Source organism: Orcinus orca, chromosome 7 (assembly GCF_937001465.1).
Source record: "Orcinus orca chromosome 7, mOrcOrc1.1, whole genome shotgun sequence".
Classification (NCBI taxonomy): Eukaryota; Metazoa; Chordata; class Mammalia; order Artiodactyla; family Delphinidae; genus Orcinus; species Orcinus orca.
This window is the reverse complement of record NC_064565.1, coordinates 105,579,729-105,594,318: the sequence shown is the minus strand read 5'-3', so window position 1 is coordinate 105,594,318 and position 14,590 is coordinate 105,579,729. Positions and strand designations below refer to the sequence as shown.

Here is a 14,590-nt window from a genome sequence, read left to right as displayed (position 1 = left end):
GGGGGTAGGGGGTTGTTTTCCTTTAAAAAAAATTATTCAAGGTTTGACAGGATCTTAAACGTCAACTTTCTGGCCAAAGGCACATATATTAAGAATTCATTTATAGACTTCATTTACTTAAACAATGTAGATGCTAGTTTATAATTTAACCTAGTGTCAAGTACTACTGATACCAACATTTTACTTTCCCTCTGCTTATGAATTCCTGGATTTCAGTATCAGACAGTATAACATGATTCACAAACAGAAACTGGCAGACCCCAGCTAACAGAAATGCTTATGGCCATTCAGTTGGAACTGCTGTAACTAACTCTGGATAAGCAAAGTAAACAAGTCCCTATTTATACGACCGGGTGGGGAATTGTCATACTATTTTCCAGAGTCCCTCTGTTGAATGCCCGCGGGCGTGCCAGGGCTTTTGACTTTTATTTGTGCAGGTGACATCAAGGCTCACATTAGTAACAACCCCCTCTTAACTACCTTTAAGAATTTTCTCCAACTTAGATCAGGCCGTAAATCCCCAATTATATACAGATTAGACAGAAAGCTGTTCTTGCTGCAAAAATATATAGACAGTTCCCAAACATGGCTGCGTCACTAACATACGTCTCTCATGCCTTAAAACCATCTAACCATATTCATTTTCAAAAATGCTTATAATATTTAAGAGATTTCTAGAAAACAGAGGTTGGATGAAGATACAAATGGAAAAAGTTAAATACTGCCCTCTAGTGCCCTATTCCAAACTGGACTTGAGAAGTAAATTCTCATTTTGTTGGATAAAGCAGCTGAAATTAAAATGCTCACTTAACTTCAGTGGGTCCCAAACCCTCACCCTGCTCTGCACCCCCATGAGATGCTCAGCACGCAGAGCTCCAATGGCTTCAAAAGGAGCTCTCTGGCGGTGAGAAGGCAGATGAGAATTGGGCCGAAACGTGTAGGAACTGGATTCACCATTATTAAGAATTTCACACTCCAAAGATAGGCATGAGCTACCTCCTAGATTCTAGAATCTAAATGAGTTTTGTAAATTTCAGAGACTATATGTGTTCTGAAAAAGCATTAGCTATATAACCCAAATATGTAAACCCAAATAAATGATGGTGCAAAGAAATCAAGTCATGAGTTTAATTCAAGTGTAACCAAAATCTGAATTTAATTCTTTAAACCACTGAATTTTCTAGGAGTGATCTTTCCCATAAAGATTACATTTAAGGGACCCTATCTACCCCATAATTTTATCTGACTTGTGCTAGAAAAGGTCTCAAATCCTAACTTTGACCCTATGGTTAGCCCACCCTGAGATTAAACTCATGTATCTATTCCCTGCCTATACTGTGGAACACTGCTGAAGAACACCAACCAGGTGTTTTAAATCCAGGATCACAGATCTCACCACCCAGCAATCCTATTATGCTTCCCTGGTACATTCATTTTCTCACCCTCTGAAATGGCTATCTGAAACCTTCTCCCTACTCAAATATCCTCTACCCTTTCTCTCCCTTCTCCACTTCCATGTGACGATACTATCTCACACTCCACTGAGAAATCAGAAATTAAACAGAAACTCCCTTACCTTCCTACCACCAAGTTTAATAACCTACATACACGTACCTGTACCCATACCCTTTGCAGTCCCTCACGGTATCACAGTGGCTGAAGTGTCCCTGACAAAAGCTCGACTCACTGGGACTTTAATTTGAAGAGCTTCCCAAGTTTCCATCTCTAGTCCTGACCACCCATACTTGGATCTCCAACCTGCTTTTTCACTTGATTATGCAACTAAGCTGTCTAACAGGTATTCCCCCAATGCAACCACTGCCCTCCACCTGCACCCTGTCACCCTAGTCCGTCTCTCCCCTGAACTAAGGAATGCTGACTGGCCAACTTCCATTCTTATTCCCCTTTACCCCCTTCTCCCTACAGTAGTGAGCTTTTGAAAAACATAAGTCAGCTTACTCCTCTGCAAGTGTTTTCCCTTTCCAGTAGGAATGGAGTTGGAAAACCTTACCCTGGCCTACAAAGCCTTAAGACTTTGCCAGTGTCTCTGTGCCCATCTCAAAACCTCTGTCCTGACTCACTTCCTATAAATACAACTTTGTCTTTTCTGTCCTTCAACCAGGCAGCGCAGGACCCAAGATGAGGCAAAACAGGTGCTCAGGGCACGAAATTTAAGGAGGCACTCGGTCTCAGGGTCTGAATGCCGTCATGAACTTTGCTCCCTAAGTGCCTCTCCCAGCTGGGCTCATTCCTGTTTTAGAGCCACTGCACAATCCTGTCCCACTGCAAAGAGGGCTCGTTACCGGCCTTCAGGCCTCCACTTAGCCGTCACTTACTCAGAGACGCTATCACTGATCTCCAATCAGCTTTCTTTCTTCACGACAGTTATTAAATCTGTTACCTTATTATTTATTGTCTCTCTTCCTCCCATACAAATACAAGATCCAGAAAAAAGTAATCTGTGTGTCTTGTTCATTATTGTCTCCTAGTGCCTAGGACGGTACTAGCATGCAGCAGGCACTCAGCGATTATTCGCTAAATGTGTGGAACGGACCGGTGTAACGAAACAACTTCAATTCACTCTGGGCCTCGGGGTCTTCAACCTCTCCTCCAGCAGCCTCATTTGTTTAAAAGATGGCTTTTTTTTTTTAATTTATTTTATTTATTTATTTATTTATTTATTTGGCTGTGTTGGGTCTTCGTTTCTGTGCGAGGGCTTTCTCTAGTTGTGGCGAGCGGGGTCCACTCTTCATCACGGTGCGCAGGCCTCTCACTGTCGCGGCCTCTCTTGTTGCGGGGCACAGGCTCCAGATGCGCAGGCTCAGTAGTTGTGGCTCATGGGCTCAGCCGTTCCGCGGCATGTGGGATCTTCCCAGACTGGGGCACGAACCCATGTCCCCTGCATTGGCAGGCGGACTCTCAACCACTGCGCCACCAGGGAAGCCGATGGCTTTTTTTTAAAGGTCCATATCCACCTGATCATTTAACTCCCTTGGCTTCTTTTGTTCTCATCACCATTCAATCGCATACATCCTTGGCCAGCACCTCTTAAATATTCTTACCTGTGACCCATGAGACATAAATGTTTGACTGTCCTAAGAGTTAGGAAGACACACGCCTAGTGTGGCTACGTGAACAGCCACCGTGGAGGCTAAATGATCCCTACAGTCGCTTTCCTCTCTCACATTTAATTGCCTGTATTTTCATTCTATGACAGGTGTGACATACACATATGTAAGTATCAATGTTGTCGCTCAGACTATCACTGCCTGGGACATAGGAACTTAATAATTTACCTTTGTTCAGGAACCTATGAAATTAGATACCTTGATTATGCTGATGAGGAAGGCCTCTTATCTCAAAAGAAAACTATAAAAATAAAATGGAGATAAGATACAGAACATTCCATAAAACAAAGTCACACAATACTTAACCAGTCAGGGCCCTGAAGAATGAGATATTCTATAAAGGTTTTCAGGTAGCTGAGTTTAACCTCTATCAGCACTAAAACTTTTACTTTAACCATTCAGAACAGAGATATCTCAAAAATATATACTTTCCTACCGTTGACAAAGTACATCTGGCTTCATTTAACCTTTCCCTCTGCAAACGAAGATCTTTACAAACAAATTATTGTGAGGGAGCCAGAGAGTGAAAATATTCAAGAGATCTGGACAGTGGGTAATAACCATGGCGACGATGAGGGCAGCTAACCTTTACTAGTGTTTACTACGTGCTAGGTATGCTGTAAGTAACTCTCACAATAACTAAGATAATTACTATTATTCTCTCTATTTTACAGACGAGAATACTGAGGCATAGACAGAATAAACATAACTTGCTCAAATCCCACAGCTATTAAGTGACGGACTAGGATATGAACCCAGGCAGATTCATTCCAGAATCTAAGTACTAAATCTCAATGCTCCAACTGCACTATAGAAAGGAGCTGAGATGCTGCTGGGCAAGTGAGTAAGGTGGCCTGATTAACAGCTGTAAAATATCATTTCAACTGCTGTGTTTGAGTGGATTATAGTAGAGGCAAGAGTGGAAGCAGAAGACCTGATTTTTTTTTTTTTTTAAAGGGAGCTGGGGTGGAGGGAGCTGTAAGGAGAAAATAAAAAAAAAAATCAGACTCCTGGTTTTTGACTTGAGCCATCTGGTACACAGCGGTGCCTTTAACAAACAGGGGGATGACAGGGAGAAGAGCAAGTATGGAAAAGAAAACCAAGCATTCTGGCTGGGGAGAGTATTAACGTAATAACCAACCACAAATTCTGGCCAAGAGATGGGCCATTACTTTTTATATAAATTATGTAAATATCCAAATAAGTCAAAAAATAAATATCATACACATATGCAAATAGGATAAAAACATGACTCAAGAAAGAAATAACACAAAAGTAGGCAATGAGGAAGAGGAAAAGAAAGCTAAGTCAACTCCTAAGAACAGAAAGGAGTATTTCTAGTATCTTTTTGCATCAATTTAGAAGGAACGTCAGTCATAGTGAAACTTCTCTTTCTAAGCACTATGACTGCATAATTCCTTCTAGATTCTTCTCTCTAAGGTGTGTAAAATATATAAGAAAAAGATGTAAAGTATCTCCGGAAGTTAGATCACTAAATGTTTGAGCTGGTCTTGTGTCTTCTGTTTCACTGCAAAGTTATTTTTATTCTTTGCAACTCTGTTCTATTTCAGGTACATGTATTTTTAAAACGTTCTGGAAACTGATCATTTCATTGTTAATTCATTTCAAAAGACATCAGTACAAGCACTTGCTGCTGGGAAGGCTGGAATCAGGAGCTACTGACACATTCCACACGCTTCAGTCTGCCACAGTTTTATAAAACCATATGAGACTTAAAATGACAGCATGATATAGTCCTGGAGAAGCTGGCCAAGCCTCAGGAACACAGCCGCCTCTGTCTCTTCGCTGTTTGTTCTTCGGTTTGTGCCCCTCGGGAAACTTGTCTTGGTGAAGCTGATGGCCGCAGTATCCTGGGCATAATTACAGCAGAACCATCGCATCTTCACTTACCTTCCCTTGGAAGCTCAAAAGAGACTTTTAGGATAAGACAGAAACAAAGCTTCAGAGTTCATTCATTTGAAATAAAGCTTTGAGCATCTTTGTTTCAACCATGCCAGATACACTCTAGGGTTAATCCCCAAAGCTCAGTCCCCCAAAACAGGGAGAAAACTTTTAGATGTTGCTAATCACTAGCTTTATTTTCCAATATAAGATTATCTACAAATATGGAAACTAAAAAATGAAGATACACTCCATCAAGATTACGTATGTGTTCCACTCTTAGTAAGCACTCTGAGCAGAGGCCACACTGCCTAAACAACTCTATTTTTACATCTAAGGGCAGGTTGTGAAAGGTCCCCTTTTCACTATCCTTCCATAGCAGCAGCTGCTGCTGCAATACAATGGGTGTTAAATAAGAAACCAAGGGCAGGGCAGCCTAGTTTAATACACAGTGGAGATACCCCCTTATCCATCTACAGACCACTGCTACAGTTGCAATGCAGACCAACAGAAACTGAAGTCTTGGCTAACCAGTGGTATAGCACACCTTCTCAAGTAAGGCTAACAAAAAATATTTGCTTTGTTTATGATACACAAAACCTACTTTCCCAATGAGTCTAATTTCAAACAAGAAAAAATATGTGTTTTCTACACCAGAGTTTATATTAAAGACTTCTGAAAAAAGTTTGATGAATCACAAATGCGAAGTTAATGGCAAATGTCAATCAATGGTAGGCACACCCTCGGACAGTGATATAGTATAGACAGAAAAGGGTGCGAACTGAAAATGTTTTCTCTCACCTTCTAACTTTTCTACTAGAGTTCAAATATTTCTTTGTTGAATAAACAATGAATACAAAGGCACCACGGTCAAGACAGGGAGGAAAGAGCCACATACTTAACTTTGCTTGTGTCGGGACTTCCCTGGTCCTGCCGCGGTTAAGACTCTGTGCTCCCAATGCAGGGGGCCCAGGTTTGATCCCTGGTCAGGGAACTAGATCCCACAGGCATGGTGCAACTAAGAGTTCACGTGCCACAACTAGGGAGCCAGTGAGCCAGAGCTACGGAGCCCATGTGCTGCAACTAAGACCCAGCACAACCTAATTAATTTTTTTAAAAAAAGAAGAAGAAGAAGAACTTTGCTTGTGTCCATTGCATTACCTGGCCACACTTTTTGTGTGTGTGTGTGCAGGCCTCTCACCGTCGCGGCCTCCCCCGCTGTGGAGCACAGGCTCCAGACGCGCAGGCTTAACAGCCGTGGCCCACAGGCCCAGCCGCTCCGCGGCATGTGGGATCTTCCCGGACCGGGGCACAAACCCACGTCCCCTGCATTGGCAGGCGGATTCCCAACCACTGCGCCACCAGGGAAGCCCTATCTGGCCACATTTAAGGAACAACTATGACAGCTCTAGGATTTTATTTTGTCCTAATTATACTGACACCTGAATTAAGAAAGAATTTCATGTTCACCATATTTTTCTCCTTTTTATATACTTGGGAACCAGTCTGCTGCTATGAGTACTGGATGACTGAAAGTGCTAGCTCCATAAAATGCATGTAGTGTGTGTATCCTGCACACACTATCCTGTAGTGTGTGCAGGATACTAGAGAAAAAATAAGCTTCCTGCTAAAACAGGATTTCTGTTATATATGCTTTCGTTAAAAGTAAGAGAACCCAATCTTTGAATTCAAATAGCAGTAGGAATTGTCAAAGGACAAAAATGAGTGTTTATTTTAGATACAAAAAGCACAGAAAAGAAGGCAGAGGAGTGGAAAACTTTAGCACTTAAAAAATGTAGTGTTTTCAGTACCTTTTATAACTACCAGATCTCGCAAAGACAGAATCAAGGAAGGTACACCATAAAAAGTAGCAACTAAATATGACAAAAATCAGACATCATTATGATAAAGTGTTTTGCAAAGTATAATCTATAGGCTAGAGAAGAGTAATCAAACATGCTTAACTACATGACTTCAATTTCTCGAAATGTGCTATTAACTAACCCCAGCTAGATCTTAATTTAGCAAAAAAAGGGAAAAAAAATTATTTAAGTGAGGCAAAACTAAGTCACCAAAAGAAACAGGGAAAATGCCTTAAAAGTAGAGTGACCACAGGATTTATCCAAATCACCCTGGCGACTGTAGGGGGCACTATTAACGCCAGAACAACAAGTGTAAGTCAGGAGGGGTCCAGGCACAACAGGATAAAACATCACTCCATTTGAAGGTTAGGAACACATACAGATTCTGTTGTCTAGAGTTAAAATAGTGTTTCTGAATTTCTAGGCGTCACTGATTATTAACTTGCGTGCCATCTCCTTTACGTTTAGAAGATGATGACTGGAATTTGTGTGGTAAGTGGCAACATTAATGGACCATTAAGTCAAACAACATCCTTCTCACTCCCCTCCCCACATTCTGCAGTAACAGGAGTAAATCTGAGCGTTTCATTCCATAGCTGTGCTTATTTGGACTCTCCTCCAAGATCTGAGAGTTCCTTCATGATTAACAGAAAAAAGACAGCTGGAGTCAGGATGTAGTTGGAAAAAGAGGGTAAGGGAAAAACAACTGTGCCTACACAGGTATTAAACCTATAACCTAACCAAATTATCAACTAACTACAGATCATCTCACTGCCTCTAAAAAAACTTGATCTTCAATTCTCACCTACCAGAACTTCAAGAACCGTTTATAAGAAACTCACATACCCAAGTTCATAAACAGCATTTTCATGACATTTCTATACTTATTACCCCTCACAGGGCTGCACTACTCCATGATATAAGTCTTTAGATTCATTCATACAATTTTGCCCAGTGAATTCCCAAGATGATAATAAAAGCTAGAGCATTTACACTAGATACCACAAACTGTTCCACACACATACCTGTAGAATGTACACACACAAACACACACACTCTCACTCCCTTTCTCTATCTACTAATCCTCTCAACAACTCTGAGCTGGGATTATTTAAGGAGATTGGAGCTAGACACCCTGGGTTCTGGTCCCAGCTTCACCACCTGCTAGCTATAATGCCCTTGGGTAAGTTACCCAACCTATCTGTGCCTCAGTGCCATCATCTGTAAAGGAGGGATATCCCGATCACACTAACCCGTAGGGCTATTGTAAGTCTTAAATAAGTTGATGTGTGTGAAGCTCTTAAAACAGCCTGGCTCATAAGAAATGCTAATAAATGTCAGCAATGATCATTACCTCCATGTTAAAGAAACTGAGGCAAATGTGTTATGTAGCTTTTCGGAAGTCACACACAGCTAGTAAGTGGCAAAGCCGAGATTCGAACCCACAGTCTGTATCTGGAGTCCAGGCTCTCAAGCACTGTTACACTGCCTCTAAGGAGGTCTTACCCTCTGTTTCAAATCAATAATGGCAAGTTCTATATCTGTGAAAAGAAATTCTTAGAAAACCAAAGCACTTGCCACAAACCCAAGTACCAAAGTACTTTGTATCCAATGGAACCTACATTATAATCAGAAAAAGCAGGTCACACCCCAAAACCCAGAGCAATCTCGAGCTCACAGGTGCTTCTGGAACTACCAGGGAATATAGTTGCAAACCCCAAACTGCCCTAGACATTCTATTCCAAGTCCTGGTAGCCATTCAGGCTCAGAAGTGCCCCACACCAGTGAGTGATCTCAAGGTCTTCGTGAAAATTCGGAACAAATCCATGCCGGGGGTACAGAAGGAGAAAAAAGCACAGTCTAGTCCCCTTCTACCCCGTTTCTCCTGCCACATGAGCAAATTCCAACAGAAGCAGGCCGTGCTTGTCCCCTGCCACCATTTCTAAGCGTACATTCTATTCAGAGCGAATTCAAAGGCAATAAAAGGCCACATTACCTTTTTAAAAATTTTTCCGTTTGGCTGCACTTCATCTTCCTCATTTAAAATTTCACGTGTTCCCAGGAGTCTCTTGTCCTTGAATTTGTTTTTCGCGTGCATAAAAACTTTATCTAGTGTATCACATCCAGGGTATAATACTGAGGCCAAGCCATCCAGGCTGTTAACAGACCTGTACGCAGACTCAGGTTTTGAATTTACAGGCTTCGCTTTAATTTGGTTTGATTTTTCTTGTCTTGACTCAGACAAAAAATAATATGGAATATATGTTAAAATAGTATAAAGTGATATTATAAAATGTATGAAATATAAAAGAATGGGGTTGACGGTATGTTTTAGCTTCATGGTCGATGGCTTTGAAGATATGTGGTTATTCATAGTGCTCAAAAAGTAGAATTAACAGATTTCTGTAAGAATCTAGAAGGAAAAGAAAGAAAGTTATTAGTCAAAAAATCATTCTTAAGTAACTTTAAAGAAAAAGTCTTCATATCAGATAGGCACACGATTTTTTTTCCCAATAAGCAGCAGCTAGTATACTGGCCTCCAGCAATGTCCTGTCCACTCTTGATATTTATAGGATACACATTTATGCCATATCTATTAACAATGGGAGTTCTACAGAAAAGCTTCCACATCATTCTGTAAACAGGTGGCTTTTCCAACCTAACCCCAAGTAACCACAAATACTTCCCAGTGGTGAAGAGGAAGCAAGCCAGAAGACCTACAAGAGAATGGACACCAACAATGCACCCATTTCCTGTTCTTCAGTGTCTCATTACATTAGAGATGGCAGACACTTAGCACATATGCCACACTCTCCTCTCTCCCGACCCCTGCAGCCACTGCTGAATCATCACTGCTTTCTTTCCCAGGGAGCCCCCTTCTCCCACTCTAGGCAGCAACAAGCAATTGGAGTTAGCAAACAATATGAAATTCACTTCCCACAGTGATTCTAGATATTTTTCAATTTAGGCAGGTTAAACTGTGAAGCAAGAAGACAACAGACTTTGGACATTTTACATGTTGCATTTATCAGATTTATTGAGAATCTACTATGTGTCAGACACTGTTCTAAGTACAGGGACTATAACAGTGAAAGAAACAATCTCTCTTCCCATGGAACCTATACATCCCTTGGGAGAGGTAGACAAATATCACCAGATGGTGAGAAACCCTAAGAGGGAAAAATGAACCCAGTAAGGGAAATACTAGGTGACCAGGCAAGGCTAAAGAGGTGCTCTAGTATGTGGGTGGTCCACGAGAGCCTCCCTGGCCGGTGATACTTGAGCTGACACTTAAAGGAAGAGGGAGGGTGGGGAAGAAGAACACAAGGCAGAGGACACAGCCCTTGCTTGGTAGGTAGGTGATAGTATCATTTTTGAAGAAACAAAACTGAAGCTAACTACTAACTGATTACTCCACCCAGCTCTAAATCCAGGATTATGATTTCTAGCATTCTTCATCTCCATGTCATAGAAATTCTATTCTAGGAAAGTGTGGCCGAGAGATCTGAGGAATCCCTTCTTTCACCCAGTCTCCACTCAGGGCAGAAGCTCTACTGCAGATGCAGCAGACCAAGACTGCTGGGCACCGTGATTCGTAAGGTGGATGCAGGGAGAGAAGCTCCAGAGACCAGTGGCTACAGCCAAGCCCAGGACCCCACTCACAGAGCAGAGGACAAGCTGCTGCCCCTGCCCCTGCCCCTGCCCCTGGCTCTGGAGCAATGGCACAGAGGTTCTCCCCAGGCCAGAGAAGCAGGCTGTAAGAACACAGATAGAACCACTCAGCAATCCCTAAGAGGACTGACCTTAGTTGCAACAGAGAACAGAGAAGTTCAAGCCTAATGGCACTATGGAAAACAATGGAGACTTTAGTGGTGAGCAACTAAGATGAGGCTGGTAGTTCCACAACAGGAACAAGCAAAAGAACAGATCCAGAGAAGTTCAATGGAATCATGGAAAGAGACAGCTAAGAAGAGCCCTAGAGTCAGCGCAGCTCAAAGACTGGCCTCAAACACAAGCCCTACAAAGACAATCTAATTTAACTGGATCACCCTGTGGGGCAACTTATAGCCCAGGGCACTGTGCAAAACAATAAAGCAATCGACTAGCTATCAGTGGAGAATATTTGCTGGGTGTGGTGCCAAGAGGCACACCAGGGAGGCAGACCGTTAAAGGGAGCCCTACAAGAACCACCGTGCTGTCACCCCCTGAAAGAAGGTACTTCAAAGTAACTGTGCGTGTTCCCAAGGCTGTGCCCTTGAAGGAGCCCCATCAGAGGATGCACACTGCAGAAAAAGTAAACTTCACCAAAACCGGTCAGCCAAGTCAGCAAACAAACAAGCAAACAAGAAAGTGCAGAAAAGGGGAAGGCGGAATCAGTATTCAGAACTGCTACAAAAATATCTAAAATGTCCAGTCTACAACAAAAAATTATGAGGCATGCAAACAAACAGGAAAGTATGACCCACACACAGGGAGAAAAGCAAGCAACAGAAGTCCTCCTTGAGAGGATCCAAATGTCAGACTTAGCAGACAGCGCATCAAAGCAGCTATTATAAATGTGTTCAGAGAACTAAAGGAAACCATTCTTAAAAAATTAAAAGTCAAACTCTGCAACTTTACAAGAAAAGGGACACCTCCGAATTTGCTCATGCACAGCTGGTGAGAAGCCAGGACTCCCAACTGACCTCTGGGCTCTGTTCACCATTCCAAGCTCTTTTCTTCAACAATGTATTGTGTAGTACCCTGAAGAATTGAGTCCAAAGAATCTAGATTTCTGCCAGAAAGGGCATGGGGAGCCACTGAAGGTTTCTGTACAGAAAAGTGGCACAACGAAAACAACGGCCCTAATACTTTCAGGACATCAGAATTGCAAAGAATAGATGCACCTTAATAACCCAGGAGAATGATGTTATCTCACTAAGTACTCTGAAATTTAATTCTGCATGTTTGCATTTTGAATTTAAAAATAACTGTGATTTAAAAAACTATATCCACAGATGATATGACTGTAATATAGAAAATCCAAAGGAACCCACTGAAAAACTAATGGAACAAACAAAGAATTCAGCAAAGGTTGCAGGATATAAGATGAATATACAAAAATAAACTGTATTTCTACACACTAGCAATGAATAATGGGAAAATGAAGAAAACAATTATATTTACAACACTTTCAAAAATACTTAGGATTAGATATAACAAGAAGTGCAAACTTTGTACTATGAAAACCACAAAACATTGTTTAAAGATATTAAAGACCTAAATAGAAAACATCCTGTTTATGGATTTTAAAACCTAATATTGTTAAAATAGCAACATTCCCCAAACTGATGTACAGATTCAACACGATGCTTATCAAAATCTCTGCTGACTTCTAGAGAATTTTGTAAGCTGATCCTAAAATTCACATGGAAATTCAAAGTAGCCAGAACAGCCAAAACTTTTGAAAAAGAACAAAGTTGAAGTGCTCACACATCTCAGTTTCAAAGCTTGATACAAAGCAATATTAATCAAGACAGTGTGGTACTAGAAAAAGTACATATATATAGATTAACAGAATAAAATTGAGAGTCCAGAAATAAACTTTTCTATTATGGACAACTGATTTTCAACAAGATGGCAAAAAAAAACTCAATAGGGAAAGAAGAGTCTTTCCAACAAGATGGCAGAAAAACTCAATAGGGGAATAACAGTCTTTTCAACAAATGGTGCTGGAACATCTGGACATCTACACCTAAAACAACGAAGACGAACCCCTTTCTTACACCATACAAAAAATTAACTTAAAATGGATCACAGGCCTAAATATAAGAACTAAAACTATGAAACTTTAATAAGTACTAATCATTGAGTATAAAGTGTTTCAAGAAGAGTACAGTAAAAGGTAAGAGGCTAGTTCTGGCTTTTTCTGAGACATCCTCTTGAAGCAAACAGCAATTTATTATGATCTTAAAAGTCCGGGGACAGGAAGGGCAGAGGAATGGAGATTTTGAATAGATGATACCACACAGCTTGAACAAGCCCCCAAATCAGCAGGTGTTCAGGAAATAATCAGCCACTCAGTAGAGCAGGGTAGGGATGAGGAGATGAGAGATGAGGGCAGGGTATTAAAGGCCCCAAATTTTAAAGGTCAAATTGTTGTGGCCTTTGATGCTGAGGAAGAAACTTAGTTTGCATTCAAATGTACATAAACACACAGTATTAGAAAATAACTTTATGCAGAGGATAACCTGAAGGCAGCAGAAACTGGAGCGAAGGAAATTACATAAGAGACAACAAGTAATCATTTACTCCTCGGTCACAAGGCTATGGTGGGTGTGACAAGGAGCAGCAACTAGGATTCCTGGCTCCTAACTGCCCAGAGGGTGGCAAGGGTAGCAGCTGTTCCTCCAGCCTTTCCAACAACTGAAATCTTTCTGCTTAACATAGTGAGGATGGTACTGTATCTGAATCGTCAACAGAATAAAGCTGCAAATTAGAGCAGAGGCAGTGAAAGGAGGGAAAACAGCTAGGGTGCCTTCAACTGAGACAGAAATACAAACAGTGAAGAGGTTGGCCAGTGGCTGGATGATTGGTGGAAAGGAAATGAATACAAGTCTTGAAAATAATGGGTTTAAGATGTGTGTGAGTCATCCAAATACACAAACTGTGAAAGTTAAGAGGGGTCAGAGCTGCCCAAAAAGAACACACAGGAAACCTCCAAGGTAAGTTCAAGGACAGAAAACTTTGGAGGGAAACTAATGCCAAGACTGAGAGGAGGAAAATCCCATGGAAAAGGCCAATAAAGTAGGAGAACTTGGAAAGGGCAGTGTCATGAAAGTCAAGGGAGGGGAGAGTTAATGGTGTCAGGCATAGCCTAGATGTACCAGTCACATGCAATTAAGACATTTAACTTCTCTAAAATGTTTTAGATAAACTAGGTAAAGTAACAAAACTTTGGTCAATTGCATCTTATTTGCTCAATGGCTACAGAAAATGTAGACTAGTATCAACTGAAAAAAACGCACATCCAGAAAGTCGAGTGTTTATGTTTTATTCCACAGACATACTGAGGACTTTAAGCCCAGGAGACAGGCTCTCAGATAGCTCTGAAAGACTGTTTCAAAGAGGTAAGGAAGGAGCCAGGGTATATAGGAGTTGTTCAAAAACAAATCACGTAGTTGAATATCAAAAGATTTCTGCTAATTAAAGAAAAAAAACAAACGTCAAGTTAATGAACTTAGTGCTTTTCTATATATAGGAAGATGCAAGAGTCTGGGCTCACTGAAATCATTCCTTTGATATGCACCTTAACTGTGTAGGGCCACTATTCTGTTTTTCTCTATCCTGAATGGGCTCATGGCTTGACGGCCACAACATCCTTTGTTTACTGATGTGGCAGGCAACATTCTTCATGCACACTAGGAAACCAGTCACGGCTACTTTATTATGTTGCCACATCTTAGAATATGAGTATTGGGCTTCCCTGGTGGCGCAGTGGTTGAGAGTCCGCCTGCCGATGCAGGGGACACGGGTTCGTGCCCCGGTCCGGGAGGATCCCACATGCCGCGGAGTGGCTGGGCCTGTGAGCCATGGCCGCTGAGCCTGCGCGTCCGGAGCCTGTGCTCCACAACGGGAAAGGCCACAACAGTGAGAGGCCCGCGTACCGCAAAAAAAAAAAAAAAAAAAAAAGAATATGAGCATCACCTTTCAGAAAGT

General features: G+C 41.5%; 1 protein-coding gene across 5 annotated transcripts in view; it reads right to left on the bottom strand.

Moving 5' to 3' along the window:
• The window catches only part of ACSL3 (acyl-CoA synthetase long chain family member 3), a 139,863-nt gene that overhangs the window by 75,745 nt on the left and 49,528 nt on the right, over positions 1-14,590 (bottom strand). For all 5 annotated transcript variants that reach the window (XR_007478243.1, XR_007478244.1, XM_033426717.2 and 2 more), the window contains one exon: positions 8,889-9,305. Coding sequence is in view for 3 of the 5 variants with exons in the window: in XM_033426717.2 (XP_033282608.1) it covers positions 8,889-9,266 (378 nt within the window). In the remaining 2 variants the exon portion in view is untranslated. The remainder of the gene's footprint in view (positions 1-8,888; positions 9,306-14,590) is intronic.